A 21,328-nucleotide genomic window follows, 5' to 3' on the forward strand; every position below is an offset into this window, starting at 1 on the left:
CCAAATTTAGAGTGAGTTGTTGAGCTCGGGGAGATATTTTCACCGTCTCATGACCACCACATTCCTGAGATGTCACATTCTTTCCCGCCTCCTAGAGAGCATGTGCCTGATAAGCCACAACCTTCTCCAGCTCGTACCGATCAAGTGCATGATGAGATGCCACAATCTTCTCAACAAGCATAGCTGATACATGAACAACGAGTGCCTTTTGAAGAAGGTGATGCACAAGAAGATGAGGACGTGCCTAAATGGGAACTTCAAAAGAAGCATCCAAACACCATAAGACCAGTTTATGTTTCGATGAAAGACGTCTCGTCGATGCACAAGTGGTATTCCCATGACCAGTTTAAGCCTAAGAACCAAGTTAAAAAAGTCACATCACGGGGTTCTGAGGAGGCCGTCACTAGCAAACTCCACCAAACAGCAAAGCAGTATCCAAATGTTGATGCCATCAAATGGTCAAAGGATTGCCCGAAAACATATGAAAGAGGCAAGTCCTTCCTACCAAACTGGGACATCCAGCGCCTACCACTTGGAATGAGAAGATTCTATGATTGGTACTTGCGTGTTCTCCCAACGAGCATAGACCTCGTACAAGCATGCTTCCCCACCGGCACATTTGGAAGCCCAGTCGGAAAAATTATCTTTGACTTCAATGACATGCAGACATGCTTTCATCTCGGAGCAATGGAGATGAATCTAATTCACACGTGGTGTCTGTAAGTCCTTATCCTCCCGATATGATATGAATATAATCTTTAAATTTTATTGTAACTAACCCACGTCGTAATTTATAGAATGCAAGTGCATATTGTCAAACAAATGCCAAGTGTGAAAGCTAGGTATATAGACCCTCAAGCTATAGCACAAACAAATTTTAATTACTCTAAACAGTGGAAACTGGATGCCAAAGAGCTAGCTGCTGGAAAGACCCTTCGGGAGAAAGAGCACATCCGTACGGCAAAACTAAGGGAAGAGTCCCTTAAGGTTGCGGCATACATTGCCCTGGCTTTCAAAATTCTCCAACAGCACTCTACTATATGGCTACCATACAACTTCGAGTAAGTTCAACTCTATACTTAAAGCTTTGTTCGATATATTTTATTCGATGCAAAAGAGCTTATCTAGTTCTATGATTAAATTCATGCAGCAACCACTAGATTTGTATAGGCGTCGATGTCGGGAGGAGCATGACATGGGTCTTTGATTCAATAGATAGGGACCTGGTGACATATAAAGACTTCATATTGATTCTCAAGACGTATACATATCGACAATCCTCATTAGCTTATATGTTTATATATATACTTGTAACGTTCACTTTTGGATACTAACAAGTTGTATTTGCTAAAATAATTCGAACCGTGCATTTAGGTTCTATGTCACTAAACATCATGGAAGACATGATCCAGCAAGGAATGAAAAGTTAGCTATAAAAACACTATATGTGGTAAGTGTAACTTACTTCTTTACTACTTCATTACATGGCTGTCAAAAGCATTACTTAACATTTCCATATGTAAAACACACAGTGCCTCCAAGCAGAAGCCTGTGAGTGTACATTGTGGATACTATGTATGTTCTATGATGAGTAACACCGGTGCCTACAGGAGACACACCTTAAGGGTAAGTTTGAACCTCTTCATCCGTAGTATAAAAACTTCGAACATTGTATGAAATACTAAACCGAAACTTGTTCACTTGTAGTGGAAAGAAGAGAAAGAAATGAAAAGAGACATATACAAGGATGACCAACTCTTAGAGCTCATCGATGACCTTTGCAACTTCATATTGGACTAGATTGTACATGTCAAAGGCACCTAGCATGACCGAGAGTCTGACTTAGGTAGAAATCCTCAGTACCAACACCTTCATGAGACCGAAAGACTAGCTCTAGGCCGTTGATAACAATGTGTATGAAATTTGATATTGGTTCTACCTTGTGAATTATGTCTATTTAATGATGGATTGTATATATTCTTGTAAATTGGACTTGTAATTGTAGTTTATATAATACTCTTGTGCTTATAGTTTATATAATACTCTTGAGCGAACGCGGTTCGGAACATTGGTCGCGGGGCGTTCGATGGGACATTGAGCGAACGCGGTTCGAAACGTTGATCGATCAGTCGCAACGCGAACGCGGGAATACGCGGAAACAAATAGGGCGGTTTGGTCAAACTTGAATTGTAAATTTAAATTTTTTTACGGGAAAATATACTGTAGGGGCGGTTCTAGACTGAACCGTCCCTACAAATAGGTATTATAGGGGCGGCTGGTACCCCTACAAATTGATTTGTAGAGACGGCTGTAGTAGCAGCCGCCCCTACAAATCGATTTGTAGGGGCGGCTGATAACATCAGCCGCCCCTACAAATTGATTTGTAGGGGCGGTCTGGGAACCGCTTCTACAAATGCATAATTTGTAGAGACGGTTTGGTAGGAACGGCTGGTCAAACCGTCCCTACAAATGATCTTGAGCCGCCCCTATAAATAATATCTGTAGTAGTGTGCATTGCGTGCCTAATCTTTTGGAGGTCTCTATAGGAGCAGAGTAAGGATGTGTGCATGTTTGTAAGGGTCTTTGTTGGGTGACTAAAAAAATATGCAAGGTAAAAGAAAAAAAAAGAAAAACAAGAATGGTTCTTGTAATAATAATAGACGAAAAGTAAAAGAAAGGAAAATAAGAAAAGCCAGAAACCGGACCGTGACAAACCCCTCTCTGCCTTTGTGGCCGCTGCACTCGTCAAAATCTCAAATCCGTGACGTGGGTAACTCGGCAGGCACTCCGCAAGCCCGCGAAGACGACGAGCCAGTAAAACGCGCGCGGGAATCCTCTCGGACGCATCACGCAGTTTTGCGTGAACCTGGTGAAGTGGAATTAGTGGAAGAACACGCCGCCCCAGAATCTGCCCTTCCACCTTTAATTGGCCGAAGAACACGTGAGTATCCGCGTGACTCCGTGCAAAGTTATGGGCAAGGGAGGAGGATTTTCAAGTCCGTAAATTTTAGGAGGAAGAATTATGAGTTATTGGAGAGGGATTTTTTCTCAAATCTTGCTAAAAACCAAGAATTGGGAAGAAAAATATGGTACTTTTGGAGATGCTCTAAGACGCTTTGCATGCTTTTCCAAAATGTTTTTTTTAATATAAAAAGCACTGGTTCTCTATACTATGACGATGCTTCTCGCTAATATACAAGCTAGCAGCTCATGGCATGCCGTCCTCGTGGACGTACGCAGCACGTTACAAAGAATTCAAAAAAGCTAGCTGCTGCCGCTGATCTCCACCGAATATATGTATCAACAGGCAAGTTAAATATGAAAAGGAATACGAACGAAGGTGAAAGGCACCACCAGCAGCGCCAATTTTCTTCTCCCTTCGTGCAGTGAGCAATGCAAACCGATTCTTATATATCACCTATATTATATATATGCACTGCATTGCTTTCTACCCTGTCGTCCTTTTCTTTCCCCCCTGGCTGCTGATCCTTCATTACTGAAAACAGTAGGTTTGTCGAGTGCCCAGGGCACTCGACAAAGCCTAAGAAACACTCGGCAAAGGATTTGCCGAGTGTTACGCTCGGTAAACCTCACTCGGCAAACAAAGACTCACAAAGCTGTCTTTGTCGAGTGTTTTTTGTCGAGCACTCGGCAAATACTTTACCGAGTGCTAAAACCGACACTCGGCAAAGGCTTTTCGAAAAATATAAAAAAAACCCACGGCCGCCCGGTGCGGCTCCCCCCGCCACCGCCGCCACCCCGCCGTGCGGAGCCATGGCCGCGCACGCGTCCCGCGACGCCGCCGTTTGCGGAAGCAGCGCCGCGCACGCGTGCTCCGCGGCGGACGTGCTGGACCCGGACTCGAGCTCGATGGCGGCCCTGTCCCCACCTAGCCGCGCCGTGTAGACACGGCTGCCGGGGCACGCGCGGCCCTCGAGGACGAGCACTCAGAGACTGAAGTGGAGGAGCTGGCGCGCGGTGGCGAGACCCGTGAGCCCCGCGCCGACGATGAGGACGGCGCCCTGGCTAGCGGCGTCCGGGCGCGGCGTGGCGGGAAAGGCGGCGGAGACGCCGAAGTTGATGTGGCCCTCGCGGGCGAGGTACCCGTGGGCGGCGGCGACGAGGCGGTCGTAGCTGGCAGCGACGGTCTCTTGGAAGCGCGTGAGCGGCAGCGGAGTGCCCGAGTTGGCGCGCCAGGAGGCGAGGATGTGGTTGTGGATGACGATGTAGTCGTTGGGCGCGTCGGCGATGTGGGCCGGGAGGAGTGGCCGCTCCTCGGGGAGCAGCTCGTCGATGGGGAACCCTAGGGAGAGCGCGATGAGCACCTCCGTCTTTGGAAGAGATAAGGGAGAGAGAGAGAGAAACAGAGGTGGCCGAGCCTAGACGTGCTCTCTGGAAGAGATAAGGGAGAGAGAGAAACAGAGGGGAGGGGCAGCGTCGTGCTCTTTGGAAGAGATAAGGGAGACAGAGAAACGGAGCCTGGGTGATGTGGGCATGTTACTTTATAACGCCGAGTTTGCCGAGTGTCTAGGGTTTTGGGCACTCGGCAAATATATTAGTTATTTTTTTATTTCCTTTTTTCCATAACGTGTTTTTCCTTTTTTTGTTCGATGTACTTTGAAAATATCTTGTCAAATTGATTCAACAATATATATATGATTTTTCTACGAATATGATTCCATTATTTTATGCAGTTACAACTTACATTTAATTTATATCAATTAAAATTCTATAATTGCACTTAATAAATTAAAATTACAAACGGATCCAAAAAATTACCAAAATTTCACATGAAATAATCTATGTTCTTTATTGCCTGGATAAAAAGTTTTGAAGTCAAACCCCAATTCGATCGTTATTTTGACTCTAAATCTTACTGATTCCATCTCAACGCTATGATTTTTCTTCTGGGATGCTTCAGTTTGTAAACATCGTACGTGACAAATTATGCGAAACCTTCTCAATTTTTTACCACAGCCTCCACGTATGATATCATCACGTCATGACAAATCTCATGATTTTCAGACTTTGTTTGCTTTTTTTATAATTTAAAAATCATTCGGTCACACGTTCGTGGTCGCATTTCCTGAACAAGATGTTCGAAATTTCTTTTTATTTTTCGGGTAAGGCCTCACACTGGACTCAATAACATGGATATCATTTTTCTACTAATTTTATTCTATTATTTGAATCACTTGCATATCAATTTTGACTTATACCAAAAAATTCTTTGAAATGCAATAAATTAATTAAATATAGCAAATTTATCCACAAATATACTAAATTTTAACATGGAATACCACATGTTGTACGTGGAGAGTAGAAAGGTCAGAAGTTAAACAAATGAAATTATTTGCGAGTGCCAAATAATTACACTTAGCAAACATATTTTTTTGCCGAGTGCTAGATAATTACACTCGGTAAACATATTTATTTAGTGAGTGCATAATTTTGCCGGGTGTTTTTTTTTCTAGTTTGCCGAGTATTGCCTCGTTTGCGGAGTGTAATTATTTTTGCCGAGTGTTTTTTTCGCAGCACTCGGCAAATAGCTTGTTTGCCGAGTGCCCAAAGAAATACACTCGGCAAACATCAAAACATTCGCAAAGTGCCGGTTTCGGGTAGTGCTTTTTCTAATTTCGATTCGACGGGCTAACCTTCAAGAAAATGCTACCCAGATCGGATCCGCAATATCATATATGTCCACAGTCCACAACACCTTTAGTTTACCTTGCTTTTGATCTGGGCTCTGGTGGACTTTCCTTGCTTGTTGGGCTAAGCACATATCGATCGATCGGTCGACGATGGATCTCTCTTCTGTGTTCTGTACTCTCGGTGACATCTGAGACGTACGCTGCTATAGCCGCTAGCGCCCTGCAAAGCTACTAGCTAGCTATAGCATCTCAGTATATATAAAACCAGAAGGAGCGAATGAACCTAATAAGCTTATATTAGTATATATATTCAGGAGGGCAAGAAAGAATAGAAGAGAGGCCGCGCGCGTATATTAATAAGAATAAGAAAGAAAAGAGAGTTTCGGCCGGGGAACTGATCGATGACGACGGAGGAGGTCGCGGGGCTGGGGCACCTGCTGGTGTTCGCCTTCCTCTTCTGCTTCTCCGCCTTCATGGTGGCCCCCGTGATGACCGACGTCACCATGGCGGCGCTCTGCCCGGGACGCGACGAGTGCTCCCTCGCCATCTACCTCACTGGTCTCCAGCAAGCGGTAATTCATTAACCTCCCTACGACCCTACCTGTCTAGCTCATGGCGCCGAGCGAGATAGATCATCCCTGCTTCTTCATCCTTCCCTGCTAGCTAGCTTCCCCAATTCACTGCATCTGCATGCATGCTGGTTCGCTGCGTCCGCGAGCTGGGCGCGCAATCGTGCATGCATGCGTTTATTTTGATTTCGTTCGTTTTTAATAGTTTAATTAGTGCAGCTCAACCCTTGGACCGCCTCTACTACCTAAGCTTGCAATCGATAGCCGCTGCTGCCTGTCTTTTTTTTTTTTTGTTTTCTTTCTTTCTTTCTTTGTGTACCAGTCAGGATGCACGAGAAGTCTTTCACTCTTTCCGCAAGCCGATTGATTATAGCACGTACGGTACGGGGGTGGAGCTAGATCGTGGTTGCTTCTTCGTCTTCGTTCCACTTGAGTGTTCCCTGAGCTGAGAAAAAAGGCCTCAATGGATTTCCGTCCATGAACATGGAGATTTAGGAAGTGCGCAGTGGGGATCGACACCTGGCTGGCCCACTGATCAGCACGCATTTGCATGAAGTTTCTTAATTAATTCCACTGATGGGTAGTAGTAGCTGTCTAGCTCAGTGCCCTGAATTCGACACAAAGCGAGCGAACTAGCGAGATGCCGGTTTACAATTGGCAGAGAGTGCGCGCGTGAGGTAGACTAGACGTGACGTGAGAGGGCGTCAGCTCAGCTGGCTTCCTGGCTCCGATCCGTGCGTTTCCCCGGGTCCCCGGCGTGCTTTAGCTTTCAATGTCGCCGTCGTCGCGATATGGTGATGGCGCTGTAACCGCCATGCCGGTCACTTTGAGCATGCAGCAGCCCATTATACTGTCCTTGTCGCCTCCGGTAACTTCCTTTAGAGCACTGCAGCACTGCGCGCACTTGAGAGGGAGATCGACCGGCGAAGTGGCCGCCGCGGTCGTGGTACGTCACGCGCGCGGCCGGCCGGCCGGCGATTTCCACCACGCACGCATTCCGGAGACTTTGCCGACGTCTCAAGTAAACAAACGCCGCACCGACCACCCTTCTTTCTTTACCATTTGTTCCTTCCCCCGGACCGGCCGCTCCCGGCTCCCGGCCTGATGTCAAAACTCAAAAGCAAAAGGCACACCGTAGTACGTCCCGAAGCTGGTAAAAACGGGAACAAAAGTCGTCGCCTAGTACTCTAGTACCCGACTGGCAGTAAATAAAGAATTTAAGCGTGAAAGGAGCAGTGCCCGGTCTCACGCAGCGGTGGTGAAAAGCTACTAGTACCAATGCCTGTCAAATCTGCCGGAAAGGCGAGGCGAGACCGCGACGCATGCATCGGCCGGCCACCACGCCGCCCCAGTAACCCGGCTGTCCAGTTGCTCTCGGACTCGGATCGGACCACAGTGAGAGGAAGGCGTGCCGGCGACACCACTCGATCCGCCACTAGCCCACTACTGCAGCTGCAGCCTCCGCAAAAATCATGTCAGCTCGCCGTGAGACGCCGATCGAGGCGACAAGCGGGCGCGCGCGCGCAGGGCCCAGCGGAACAGCCCAACAGACTCGATCCGGCCGTTTCAATCTGTCGAATTCGAATTCTGAAACATGCGTGTTTGTTTCAGGTTACTGGCCTGGGCGCGCTGGTCCTGACGCCGGTGGTCGGCAACCTGTCCGACAGGTACGGCCGGAAGGCGCTGCTGGCGCTACCCGCGACGGCGTCCATCGTTCCTCTCGGTAATCATCAATCACCGAACCATTGCTGCGGACTGACATTACTCCTACGTACTTATTATATTCTGTTCTTGTTCCATCACATATATAATTAAGGCATCCTGGCGTACGGCCGGACCAAGGGCTACTTCTACGCGTACTACATAACCAAGACGCTTACGGCGATGGTCTCCGAAGGCACCATGATGTGCCTCTCGCTTGCCTACGTGGTACCACCATATTACTATCTCTGCTGCCTCCCATCAATGCAAGCTGCCGTCTCACCAGCTGACAGACGACGATGCAAGTTTGTCTGGATCCATTCATGCACTGACGATGAGCCCTTACGTGCTCACTCCAGGCTGACAGGGTGCCGGAGACGCGGCGCGCGGCGGCCTTCGGTGTCTTCTCCGGCGTCTGCAGCGCCGGCTTCGTCGCCAGCACCGTGGCAGCCCGCTTCCTCCCCGCCTCATCCACGTTTCAGGTCGGAATATATATACGATGATGATGATGGTTTCTTCCTTTCTGGCATCCGATCCGATCCGGCAAACCAAGTAACCAGCAGCAGCGTCGTGCGTATATATATATGCTTGCGCTGCAGGTCTCAGCAGCGGCAGCCGTGGTGACGGCCGTCTACATGAAGGTCTTCCTCCAGGAGACGGACGGCGGAGCCTCCGTGTCCTCCTGCGGCAGCAGCGGCAGCGACGAGGAGGCCTCCCGGCCGCTCTGCCTTCCCTCCTCCAGCACCAGCAGCGAGGAGGCGTCGCCGAGGCTTCTGCCACTTCGGAAGGCGCCGTCGCTGTCGGAGTTAGCGGCCATTCTTACCACCAGGTGACGTCTGTTCAGCCTCCCATTCCATTTTCTGAATAAACCGACTCCTGACAGGACTCTTGATCTTTTTTTTCCCCGCCCCCTTAACTAAAAGTTGTAATGGGCTGCATTGGGTCCCTGCAACCTGCATTGCAAAGCATATATGTAACTGTTGCCAAAAGCCCAAAACCCACTCTATAAACCTAAGCCTACACGATCAACATGCACTAGGTGAAACCCGTTCTTAACAACCCCCCGGAGCTTTTTAGATGATGATGCACCCGATGAATGGCAGTGCACAAGTTTCTTTCAGAGAATGACACAAAGTCACAAAGTGAACTAACGTCTATCCTATTGCCTAATAATAAACCACAATAGATGGTTAGATAAGATTTTTTTTTCTCTGCATGTCATTGTATTAAATTAAATAAAAGATATATAGAAAAGTACGGTCACCAGAGCATGCTGATTAAATAAGAATACAACTTCATATGTGTCTCCATCTCAATATTCCCTCATGAATGCTCCAAAAAACTTTTCTAAAATGGAGAATGCTCCAAACAACTTTTGCAGCTCAACTTTCTCCAGGGCGGCCGTCGTCACATTTTTCCAAAGCCTTGGTGAGGCAGGCTTACTAAGTACACTACTGGTACACCTCTTTTGCTCTGTTACAAAGCACACAGACATTACAGATGAAGAGTATGCAAATATCATGGATCAATATAATGACATAAATACTATGCAATTCTCCTGAAAGAATTCAGTGCATGAATTCATGAACTAAACTTATATTTAAATAATGCCAAATATTGCACTATCATATACTCCCCTAAAAGAATGAAAATTGCACTTCCTAAGAAATCAAACAGTTACAATTTTATCAATGTCTGTATCTTTAAATAGGTATTATGAAAAATATATTACATGATTAAACTAATGATACTAATTACTATGCATCACAAATATTGATATTTTTTCATATATTTGGTTCATAATAAACTTAGAATTGTTTGACTCGTTGCAAAGCGAGATTTCCTTTCTTCTTATGACAGAGGAGTATGGTACATCTGACTGACGGGCGTTTTTGAATGTTGCTTCTAACTCTTCTTCCCGTTGGGCTGCAAAATGCAGTACTTCCTGAAGGCAAAATTCCATTATAGTAAGAACCAGTATGCCAATTTGCTACTGATCATTGGCATTACAGGAAGCTTCTCGCAGGTACAATTTTATCTTGAATGACTTTATGTGTGAGTGTGACCACTGAAGTGCTCAAATTTACTTAGCTGCGTCTAAAGCCGTTTAAGAATTATGATGATGCAGCTAACTGTGATGCCACTCCTAGTGCCAAAGCTAGGTGAACAGAAGCTACTTGTCATAGCACTTATAGCGAGCTGCGGGCAGGTAAGGATGCTGCTTTGTTGGATGTACTGCATATTTGTCTCTGGTTAATTCAGCAATAACTATTTGATTTGCTCCGTCTTGGATGTGCAGGCATTCCTATACAGCATCGCATGGTCGTTCTGGGTATGCAAGTGATCTAGTGGCAGTATTTTTTTTCTATGAGATTTTGATTGGCGTTAATTGTTTGTTCTAAGTTTCACGTTGTGCATGTTTTTTAAAGGTCCCTTATCTTGCCGCAAGCAGTGTGATATTAAGCATGTTGGTCACACCTTGTGTAAGTAATTTTTGTTATAATGACGCTCTCTAGTCTTGTTTCTGGTTCATTACGACATCTGAACATAACTTTTTTTATTGACTATTTTTCAACAGATAAGAAGCATCGTATCAAAGAAAGCAGGACCTTTTGAGCAGGTAAAAAACATGGGTGAATCACAAGCAACTGATAGTTTCCGTCAATTCCAGTATATATGAACGCAAATGAAGTTTCTTCACAAATGAAATGGCAAACTTCTTATATATGTTCTACCACCATGACTCCTTTTGCATTATTTAATTTGCAATCAAGGGAATGGTCCAAGGGTGCATCACTGGAATAAGCTCAACTGCAAGTGTCATATCTCCTCTAATTTTTACTCCTCTCACAGGTATATATATGCATGATTGACATTGTCTTAACTTATTAGCACATCTAAACTAAGAACAAGTTAAGCTCTTCAGATTTTGTTTTCCATCCTAATTTGTCCATTTGGCTTCACAGCTTGGTGTCTATCAGAAGCTACGCCTTACTACTTCAAAGGTTTCAGCCTTGCCTGTGCTGGATTTGCAACGGTAGGTTCCAGCTGAATATGTTCATTGCTACAATAAAGCTGTTTCGTTCTTTGATATCAACTTCTTGCAGCTGGTAGCGTTTGCAACGAGCATAAGTATGAGGCCAGCGGAAGTGCAGCCAGATAGGAAATAGATGAGCTATTGACCTCTGTATTATGGGTAAAAGAAGGTAGACACATGCTTGTAAATAGTCTTTACATCCTACACTTAGTCTTCTACTACCATTTACTATTCAATGTCAAATGGAGTAGTATTAGTATTGTATAACTTCCTTGCTGGGCCACATTATTAGTTGATCAACACTGCACAGCGGCCAGCGGGAAGAATTGTAAATATCAGAAACCCTTCATATGTTTGAGTACATTCATACTTGAAACAGACCTGCTAATTCTTTGCCTTGTAGGGAACGTACGTAAGGCTGAAATAACTAAGCAATGTTGTTACTAATTGCGCTGAGCAATTCAACTTTTTCAGTCCTGATTCTAATGTGTCTCGAACAATCAGTAGACAAAATATAGCAGGTTTTTAGAAAACAGAAAGGCTTTCTAGCTCATGCGCTTTCCACAGAATACTGTGTCCTGTTCCACATGATGTAATGCTCTGTCATAAACCATGTGTCCTGACGCATGACTAATAGAAGAATATACTGAGAAATTGATGAGGAACACTGTCTTGTTATTGCTCAACTTTTGTTTCTATTTTTCTCCCATTTGCAGAACTATGTAACAAATTTACTTATGTGAATTCCTTGTTCATTTACAAAGTCCATGGCTCTAAGTTGATCATTTTTCTTCTGGCAATTATTATTGTTCAAGCAAATAACACCAAACTCCAAAGCACTTGTTAACCTGCAACCTTTAAATCCTATTGATCATAAGCAACTACCGCAGGAAATATATATAGCAAACAGATATCATAGATCCAGTGAAGTGATATGATTAAGCCTCACAAAAAAAGAAATCCTATTCAGATCTCATATTCATTCAGTAATGTCAGTAAATACTTTGTATTTAGTAAAATAGAAAAAAGTTTGTCTCTGTGGTAATCCATATGGCTGCAATGCCCAACAAGTAACAACAAAGCCAGAATATTGCAGCTGAGAAGAATAAGAAACAAAAAGGTACTCTCTAATGTACCTCCACGTTCCAATCCATCAGGCATTTTGCAGGGACCGAACACATTTCTCACACACCAACATACACCATTTTCATATCAGTAAGTTGTACAAACCAGCAATGAAATGAAGCTAAAAGAGTCCCTCAAATCATCATATGACATTAAGTCATCCTGCTACTACACGTGAGAAAATAGACATCAAGGTAATCTTCACAGGAATGAACCACAAAGTTTTTATGGTGCAACACCATTGCAGATTTTCATAAGATAGCACACAATTTGGTTAATCCAATTTTTTCATTAAAATAGCCCACTAAAATCATACTTATAACATAGAAATGACAAGCTACTAAATCATAGTTGTTCTGTTATATCATCCATGAAAGCGCGATAACTTATTACTGTATATTTACAATTTTGAAACGGCCCTGAAAGGTGGACAATAGATCGCTTAACTCAACACTATTCAGAGGCATCAGAGGTCTCTTCATCATCATCGTCATCATCATCATCATCAGATGATGACACACCTCCAACTGCAGCCCGTAGCACTAGATTAAGTAATCCTGTGTTGTCCTCATGGTCCTCTGATGAATCTTCTTCAGCTGATCGTTGCCTATGTTCTGATGCCAGTACGTGTTGGATCAACAGATCTGGTAAGTCAAAGCGCCAGAACTTGGCTCTTCTCTTGCGAGGTCTAGACTGGAGCTGCCAAACAAGGGAGGTACTCAATAAATTGTAAATGTTTAAATTTCAAATATCAAACAAAAATGGATGATGCTGAACTGGAAAGACGAAATCATGGAGAAAGTAGTGATGTGCAAATGTCTCCACCAGATCAATAAATATGGCATCCTGAACAACGGATTGCTACAGTTCTCCACTATGCGGAGAATAAAGGTTGGCCAAAGGTTGAGATGTAAGGGGACATAGATGGCCAGGAGATATTACCTCATCAACATTTACCACAGGTGCCCGCTCAATCGCAGAGGGAGTCCAAACTTTTACATCATTATCAATTCCACTGCTCGCAATTGTCATAGCATGAGGATGAGGCTCAATGCAATTTACAATGCACTCATCACCCTCCATGGCTCGTAAAAACTTCCCATCTCTCTTTCTCCAAATAAACATCCGACCACAGTCTGACCCACTAGCAACGTATTCATCATTTGGCCCAATGAAAGACACACGCTTCACAGTTTCACAATTGCGATGACCGACATATACCTGAGGTGCAGGTTGAGAAACATCATGTCCAGATGCTGACATTGTTGATTTGCACCCTTCATTTGCTCCAATCTTAACAGATTTTTTGGGGTCAGATCCCAGCCCTCCATTTTTAGGGAATAGATAAATATTCTCTTCATTGTAAGATACAAGCAACTCACTCAGGTGAGAGAACGCTAACCCTGTTATGCCAACACTCTTATCATCAACAAGATGTGGTGGGCAATAGCAATCAGATGTGCGACCGAAATCAGATGATCCATCCCACTTGCACTTGCGGATGTCATATACACGAGCATATGCATTGCTTCCTCCAACAGCAAAAAGATTTGGGTTCCTCGGATCTATTGTAATCGCATTTAGTTGGACACGAGTTGAGGATAGTGATTTAATGAAGGAGCTTCTGCAAAGAAATAGTTTTGAGGCCGTGTTTGTTCTGAGATCAAACTGCACAAGAAATAAATGGCTAATTAAACTTGGTTATAGTTCAGTTTACAAGCACCTGAGTACTGCACGTGTTTAATGGCTTACTTGTTGAACAAGGCCATCCTCACCACAGCTGTAGAAGATATAAGGGCTACCGGGCTCTATGGCCAAATTGTGAGCCCTTCCCCCATGTTCACCAAGCAATGTTGTGGAGACGTCACCACCATCCTGTATCTTGGCAAGCCTCACCTGGTAGAGGCACAAGAGCATCACAGCTGATGAAAACTGAGAAGGTGAATACGATCAACTAAAGGTTGAACAAGAAAGCAAGGAGCTAAGAAACCAACCTCGCCATCGGCAGCACAAGTGACAATTGTCTGATCATCTGAGCAGGGCATGAACCGTGCCTGGAACACATTGCCGCCATGTCCTGAATGAAACTCTAATTTGACGGTCCCGGTGTCCCAGTCCCACAGCATCACCCTCTGGTCATCGGACCCCGATATGAGGGTGTCACCGACCTCATTGAAGCTCACTGTGTTGACGCAGCCCGTGTGCCTGTCAAGCTTCCGATGAATCTGAAGCCGCATCACAAGGTCCTGTAAAGAGGTAATTCCATCAGCAACCCACAACAAATGCATCCAGTATTCACTAACTTTGATTAATTTGTTGTGATTCCGACTGTCCTGTTGAACACTCTAATAGGGCAAATAACCAATCCAATACGTCAACCAAACACCTACGCAACACGGAAATCACATCAACCGGCACCACGCAACGCTCCCCAGCTAAATGGAACTCAGCACGCCCCCAATTAGCGCCACGCGGCCCGGGCCCGAGACCACGCCACCCCATTGAACACACCGGCCGTCCAGCCCGATCGCTGCGCGCGCCGATCCGCCCCCGCGACAAGGATTGAGATGCGGGAGCGACGGGGGATTGAAAGGGCACAGTGCGGAGAAGGAACGGACCTACAGAAGGCAGGGGGGAACTGACCTCGGAACCGGCCGCGCGGCGGGCGAAGCGTCGTGGCAGGAGGTCCCCGACCTCGCGGAGGCAGAGGTCCGCGGCGCCGTGGCGCGCCGCGACGGCGGCCCCTGGGCCCGGGTGCCTCCACGGGCGGCGCATGGTGACGAGACGGTGTTGGGCTGTGCGGTGAACGGGTGAAGGCGAGCAGCACAAGTCCTCGAGAAGCGAAAGGGGCCGAGGAATAGGGGTGAAACGAAGGAAGCTGCGGTCCGCGGTGTCGATTGGGGATTTTTTTTTTATTTTTAATACATTTTTAAACTATTTTGAAAACTGACACTGGTTTTTTAAACTAACACCTTTGGACGCGCCTATTTGCACGGCGCGGCTGATTCACGCTACCACGCCATGCATGGAAGCGCGGCAAGGGTGCTTACGTGGCGACGTCCCGTCCCGCTGGTCGCTGACGTGGCAGGCCCTGCCGCGCCACCCGTCAGGGCACGGCAGAGCAAAATAGAGGCCTGTGGCCCAGTCCCTTTCCTCCCTCTCTGTTTCACTCCGCGCCACACAACAACCGTCTCCCTACCTTCCCCGAAGCTTATCCTCGGCCTTGTCAGGGTATTGAAGCTCCTTCTCGGCCTCCACGGTGGATCGAATGATTTGAATGAGTAGTTAGGGTATGGAGAAAAATATGAGTTCGTTAGAACGTTGGATTGAAAGATTATGATTAGGATTGCTAATGTTAAAGTTAATTGGTTAGTTAGAATTATGATTACCATGTATTCTAAGGTCAATTTTTATATGAATTTTGTTTGTTTGAGTTTGCATCTCAACTTTTATATGTGAATAAATATATGGACACATCGTTGATGTATCAAATTTTATTTTTTACTGACCAAAGTATAGTGTTTATATAGTTTTCATGTTTGTATCTAAGATAGAGTTTGCACTAAAGTGTATGTTATATTTTATTTGTTGTAATGCAAATGGTTCCCATTGACATTAATTTGTGATGTTTTGATTTTTGTTTGTTAAATTACAACCGTTTGTTAGATGCAAGAAATGTATCGGGAGGAGTTTTGGCGAAAACAGGGTCGTCCTCGAGAATTATATCCCGACGCGTCTAGCAAAGATGCCCCTGTCCCTCATGACCTCCCTGTCCCTAACTGTGACTGTGGTTTCCCGGCCGATGTGTTTCAATCGAGACATCCTGACACAGCGGCATGTTGCTTCTACACATGCAGTCGTTTTAATGTAAGTAATTGTTTCCACTATCTATTTTCTTCATTTGTGTAAGTAGGCTACTAATATTTTATTGGAATCTTATTGTGTAGGCCCATGAGAGATGCTTTTTCTTTCAGTGGATCGACGGTGCAGACAAGTTTGACCTTAGGTACCTTCTTTTTAACGATTGGTATAAGAGGAGACATCCACGTGAGCACTCCCAGCGGTGGGTTCCACCCCCTAACTCCCCGCCAATGAAGGCTAAGGAGAAGCACCTAGTCGCAGTTAGAGGACTCGAGAAACCTCCTCTATGCGAATGCGGAGATCGAGCTATAATAAACCCTAAGAATACGTTGGAGTTTGTGTGTCTGAACAAACACAAAGTAAGTGGAAAGTGTATCTGTTTAAATGTTTATCTCTATATGTGTGCGTGTACTAATGTATTCTCTTGTAACGTTATGGATTTGCGAAGTGACGTTTCAATGAGTGGCTCTATGGTCCTAAGAATCAATGGCCGGAGCCACCAAAGACAAAGAAAAAGAAGAAAGAAAGGTTAATTTACAAAGTACCTCCAATCAAGTGCGAATGTGGTGTTAAATCCAACTACGGTCTAGTCTATTCGGACCTTGGAATAGGCCATTATTGCGGCCATATGGTTGATACCGCGGTATTTGTAACCCGATCGATGTTGGGCTTGACAAATGGGAATTGGAGAGACGGAGGGCGTTAGAGGAGGAGAGGGCAAGGAAGGAGGCAAGGGAGGAGGAAAGAGTACAGATGCAGGTCTTGAACGACCATGTTGTTGCATTATATGCCAGTGAGTCATTGGAGGCCTTGTTATTTTCATTGTCTGCTTTTAAATGTAATATAATCACGTTGCTAACTTATTACATTTTATACATGAAGGGATTGGATGTAGTGAGGACCATGCCGCAGAGGTGGCCCATGCAAGATTTGAGGAAAAGAAGTTACATGAGCACAGAACGCGAGCTGGTTGCACTGTTCAATCTCTAATTATGTTGTCTGATGAAGAGGACGAGGATGAGGACAACACTGCCAGGTTGAGCGATCTCATCGCTCTTGCTGAGGCGGGCTTGCAAGCGGAGGAGGCTGAGGACGACACTAGTAGACTGAGCGAGCTCATCGCTCTTGTAGAGGTCGGCTTGCAGGCGGAGGAGGATAACGACACATTCTTCACTCAGGCCGTAGATGAAGCGGAAGCCGCTTACTACAGGCGATAGATAGATCAAGGCAATGCAGGTGAGCCTAGCCACATTAACCAGATGGAGGAGGACATGTTCTTGACTCAGGCCACAGAGGTCGCAGGTGAAGCGAAGGCAGCTTACTATAGGCGACGACATGCAGATCAGGGCAATGCAGGTGAGCCTAGCCACAGCAACGAGGTTGTGGTAGAGGACTAGTACTCGAATGACGAGTTGCTTACTCAGTATGTTTCAGACTGAGGATTAGTACAAATGTGCTAGTTCAATGTTTTAGATTTGGTATTTGTATTGTGGTAGAACTTTCTCGGTGCTACATTGTGTTTTATTTGAACTATTTATGTATTGTACCCATGTAACAAACACTATTTAATTTTTGTAACGGATATTGTGTTATCTCATAAAACTTTTGTCACAAAAAATGGTTTTACAATACTGTAATTTGCATGTATTTGTTACGTTCTCTGTAAATAATGCTTTTGCTTTTGTCATTGTCACACATTCGGGTATTAATTTTGGGTCTTAGTTTGGTGCCCATCTTGTCCAAATATTATCTAGAAGACTGTACCAATCACTAATGACCTTGTGTCATGTCTATGCTCTGTTGTTTAAAAAAAAGATAAATAAAAAGTTGTTCTCACCATTGCGATCTTTCGAAACCCCCTAAATTATATGCATCAAAATCTTGCTGCTGCTGATGCGCTTAGAAGGGAGTCTAGCCAGCGCCCAGCATGGGTTTGCCGCGCCACCATCCACAGCGCGGCAAGGCTGACGCGCCAGCAGCCATGGCGCTGCGGTCAAAGCGGCAGTAAAAGGAACAAGTCACTTTTGTTATGTCGTCGTGTCGGTTTAACGAATAGGTCAATAGGAAGGTTAAGTGCATGAGACAATCAATACACAAGTTCAGCAATACTAACTTGTACACGTCCCAAGTCATTGTAAGTTCGACAATACCACTGTTCGACATAAGTTCGACATTACTCGGCATACTACATGTTCCATCAGTATATGGGTGTCCGAGTACAAGTGCATCATGTTATCCTAAAGAACTCCTACGACCCAGGAGTATATGGGTACCACGGACGTCGCTGCCTCTTCGAACGTGAAGGCAGCACGTTAGGGGTGAACCCAACGTCGGTACGGTCTCACTGGCGGTACACCCGGCGGTTCTGTTGAGTGTAACCAGGACCCTACAATTACAATATTGGCATCATTACTTACAATGTTTAAGTAATTATGACGTATATGGCGAAGAGATGTTTCAAGTACCTGTTCATCAAATTTTGTAGGAAATAGTGCATCACCAAGCTGAGACATCCCAATCTCATCATAGTCCTCCTCCTCGTTCAAGTAATCTAGCTAACTACAAAACTAACTACAAAACTATACATAACTTATATTTACTAACTTCATTAAATATCTGTGCTAACTAATTGTATAAATCTCTATCCAGTCAAACTAAATTTGAATCCTAACCCTAACAAAAAAATTGATAGAGATGCAGAAGAGCATTACCTCGACAAAGATTGTGGGTCACCACAATCCACCAATAGAAAGGAGATGGCTACCGACGGCAATGGCTGGCCGGTAGTGGCCTACTTCTGGAGGGCGGTGGCAATGGCCGGCCGGCCGGCGGCAATCCCCCCTTCTAGAGGACGACGATGGGGATGGGCGGCGCATGGCAGTATGGAGATGGAGGGGTAGTGGCGATAGTAAGGGAGGCAACGAGATAGGGGGAGATGGAGATGGAGTTAGGGAGGACTAGCACATGGTGGCGGGCGCGGCGGGGGGCATGGCGCCCAGGGTCACAGCGAGCTCGCTGGGTGGGCGTGGCCACGGTAGGCACGACATGGCCGAGCGCGCTGGGCGGGGCGCGACGGGGCATGGTGGCGGCGTGGAGTGGCGTGTCGGGTGGGGCACGACGGGCGTGGCGGCCGCGGGCTCGCCGGGTGGGCGCGGCGTGGTGGTGGCGCGGCGGGGCGCATCGGGCGTGGCCATGCTGGGCGGGGCGTGTCGTGACACGTCGGGCGTGGCCACGCTGTGCGGAGCATGGCAGGTGTGGCGTGGCGTGGTGGCGGCATGGTGGGGCACAGCACGACGGGGCACGCTCGGTGGGGCGTGGCGTGGTGGTGGCCGAGTGAGACAGAGAGAGAAAGGGAAGTAAGGCCAGGTACAAGGGTCTATCGCGTCGTGATGCGTGGCGCAGCAGCCCCGCGCTGTGACACGTGGCGCGGTAGGCCCACCATGCCGTGACGGGTGGCACGTCAGACCTGCCACGTTAGCGGTCGCCGCAGCCATTGACTGCCCCCTGCTACGCCTCCATGCATGGGGCGACAACGTGAATTAGCCGCGCCGTCCAAATAGCCGCGTTTTTGAAAAAAATTAAATAGTGTCAGTTTTAAAAATAGTTTAAAAATGTGTTAAAAATAAAAAAAAATCTCGATTGGGGGAGGCCGTCACGCTCCTACCTACCGGGAGGTTACATGCTGCCGACCTGCAGGGAGGTTACACGTGTCAAGGAGACGAAGGTCGTCTACGGACTACGGTTGGGATGGTAATGGGCCGGATCGATCATTATGCATTTTTTTGATAAAATCCATTATGCAGTTGATCCGATCCATAAAAACAAATCAATTGAACTGGTCTGAAAGTCTAAAATAAATTAATAGGGCTATAATCTATTTCCTAATAGGTGAGATAGATCGACCTAATTGTCACATGATATATATTTCTAATTTGGTGGTCTTCTTCTTTTTTTCAAAAAAACATGGTTAGCCATAATAATAATTTATAAGTATGTCTACGTTTGGAACTAGATCGAGGAATATCATGTTTGAAATTGAAAATAGATAGAATTAAAATCATGATTCACTGGCAAACTTTAATTTGATATATTGTTAATAATGTAAATGTGTTATCATAATACTTTTTAATCTTTTATCTCATCTTTTTTTAGAACTATTGATAGTATCCATAGCCCATGACCTCGGCGGGGAAAACAGTTGAGAGCAATCTGACTAGAGCTTGATCACAATTGATCGATCATGGCTTTCTCAACAAAGACGTAGGGTTCAAAGTGGAAACTCAAACTTTGGTAAAACAATTCCATGTCTCCATATACTTTACATTACATATTTGTCTTTGTCTCGATCTACTTTTGGGTTATGCTTGTTTTTTTAGAAAATCTCAGTGCACTACAATATCAAGCGTGAAGCCTAAGTAAAAGGAGCGATGTTTGAAGCTGTTTCTAAACATCCCACAAAGCTATTGTTGGTAATCACTTTGTGTTGCAGGTATAAATCCATATACCTTACTAACACTCTTTGATTGCAGTATGGACTTAGCAGCAAGGTTTATACTCCTATTTAGTTTTCCAATCAATTGAAAAACCTAGTATACCTTCCGACTTTAAGTTGTAATTTTCAGAAACTTCTATTCACCCCCTCAATACGACATCATGAGTCCTTTCAAAGATGACATTAGTATATCTATTTAGTCACACCAATCCATGTGTGAAAGTCCTAGTTTGGTTTGGTATTTACATGACCACCTTAGGAGGACTAATGTGTTGTATGTTCAGATACACAGGTGTTTAGTCCACAGGTACATTAGTGTGAGCAACACTTAAGCCATGGTAGATATGTGGCTTGGATATGTTGATGGTGCTAAACTAGTGAGACGAAGAAGCTCATTGCATATGAGCCATGACATGATGTCATATGGCTAGGTGGAGTAGATCAAGAGGCATGGCTTGACTATGATGGACCAAGTTGCAAGCATGAAGGGAAAGCGAGAGGCTCAGGTGTGATGGATCATCAAGGCAGTGAGATGCGAGTAGAGAGCTTGGCACCGATGGACTAGGGCAATGGTGAAGAGCAAGTGAAGTTGGAATCGATGAACCAATAAGGTCATGTGATGACATAAAGTGGATCATAGCATTCATGAAAGGTCATGCCAAATGTTGATTTGTGTTGATGGTCAAGTGGCTTGATGGAGAGTGATGGAGGAACTTCATGTTATGGACAATGATCAAAGGTAGCGCGGTTTGCTACACCTATGAATGATCATTGTTCATTATTTGATGAAGATGAAGGTTGGATGTTTGTGTGACATCATCGATGGAGGAGATGAAATGGAATGCACAAGACAAAGTTATATTTGTAGGGCATTTCATTTCACTGGTCTAAA

The 21,328-nt window shown here is 45.3% G+C and overlaps 2 protein-coding genes across 3 annotated transcripts; one reads left to right on the forward strand and one right to left on the reverse strand.

Annotated features, from left to right (window-relative positions):
- The first annotated feature begins 5,969 nt into the window (after nucleotides 1-5,969).
- On the forward strand, nucleotides 5,970-11,375 carry LOC136539420 (uncharacterized). 2 transcript variants are annotated; one of them, XM_066531372.1, is made up of 14 exons: nucleotides 5,970-6,223; nucleotides 7,832-7,943; nucleotides 8,037-8,149; nucleotides 8,281-8,403; nucleotides 8,485-8,750; nucleotides 9,303-9,378; nucleotides 9,861-9,947; nucleotides 10,050-10,130; nucleotides 10,221-10,253; nucleotides 10,351-10,404; nucleotides 10,500-10,541; nucleotides 10,696-10,774; nucleotides 10,888-10,958; nucleotides 11,029-11,375. In XM_066531372.1, the coding sequence occupies exons 1-14, from the start codon at nucleotides 6,053-6,055 to the stop codon at nucleotides 11,089-11,091; spliced, it is 1,371 nt and encodes a 456-aa protein (XP_066387469.1). In that variant the 5' UTR covers nucleotides 5,970-6,052; the 3' UTR covers nucleotides 11,092-11,375. The 2 variants fall into 2 exon arrangements, with proteins under 2 accessions (XP_066387469.1, XP_066387470.1); XM_066531373.1 differs by having other exon boundaries at nucleotides 8,521-8,750.
- A 977-nt stretch (nucleotides 11,376-12,352) lies between these two features.
- On the reverse strand, nucleotides 12,353-14,930 carry LOC136539421 (uncharacterized). The gene is made up of 5 exons (XM_066531375.1): nucleotides 14,727-14,930; nucleotides 14,078-14,329; nucleotides 13,836-13,979; nucleotides 13,026-13,751; nucleotides 12,353-12,782 (listed from the first exon to the last, which is right to left on the reverse strand). Exons 1-5 carry the CDS (start codon nucleotides 14,856-14,858, stop codon nucleotides 12,537-12,539), a joined length of 1,500 nt encoding a protein of 499 aa, XP_066387472.1. The 5' UTR covers nucleotides 14,859-14,930; the 3' UTR covers nucleotides 12,353-12,536.
- Nucleotides 14,931-21,328: the final 6,398 nt, after the last annotated feature.

The sequence above is a fragment of the Miscanthus floridulus genome, chromosome 2 (genome assembly GCF_019320115.1).
Source record: "Miscanthus floridulus cultivar M001 chromosome 2, ASM1932011v1, whole genome shotgun sequence".
NCBI lineage: Eukaryota > Viridiplantae > Streptophyta > Magnoliopsida > Poales > Poaceae > Miscanthus > Miscanthus floridulus.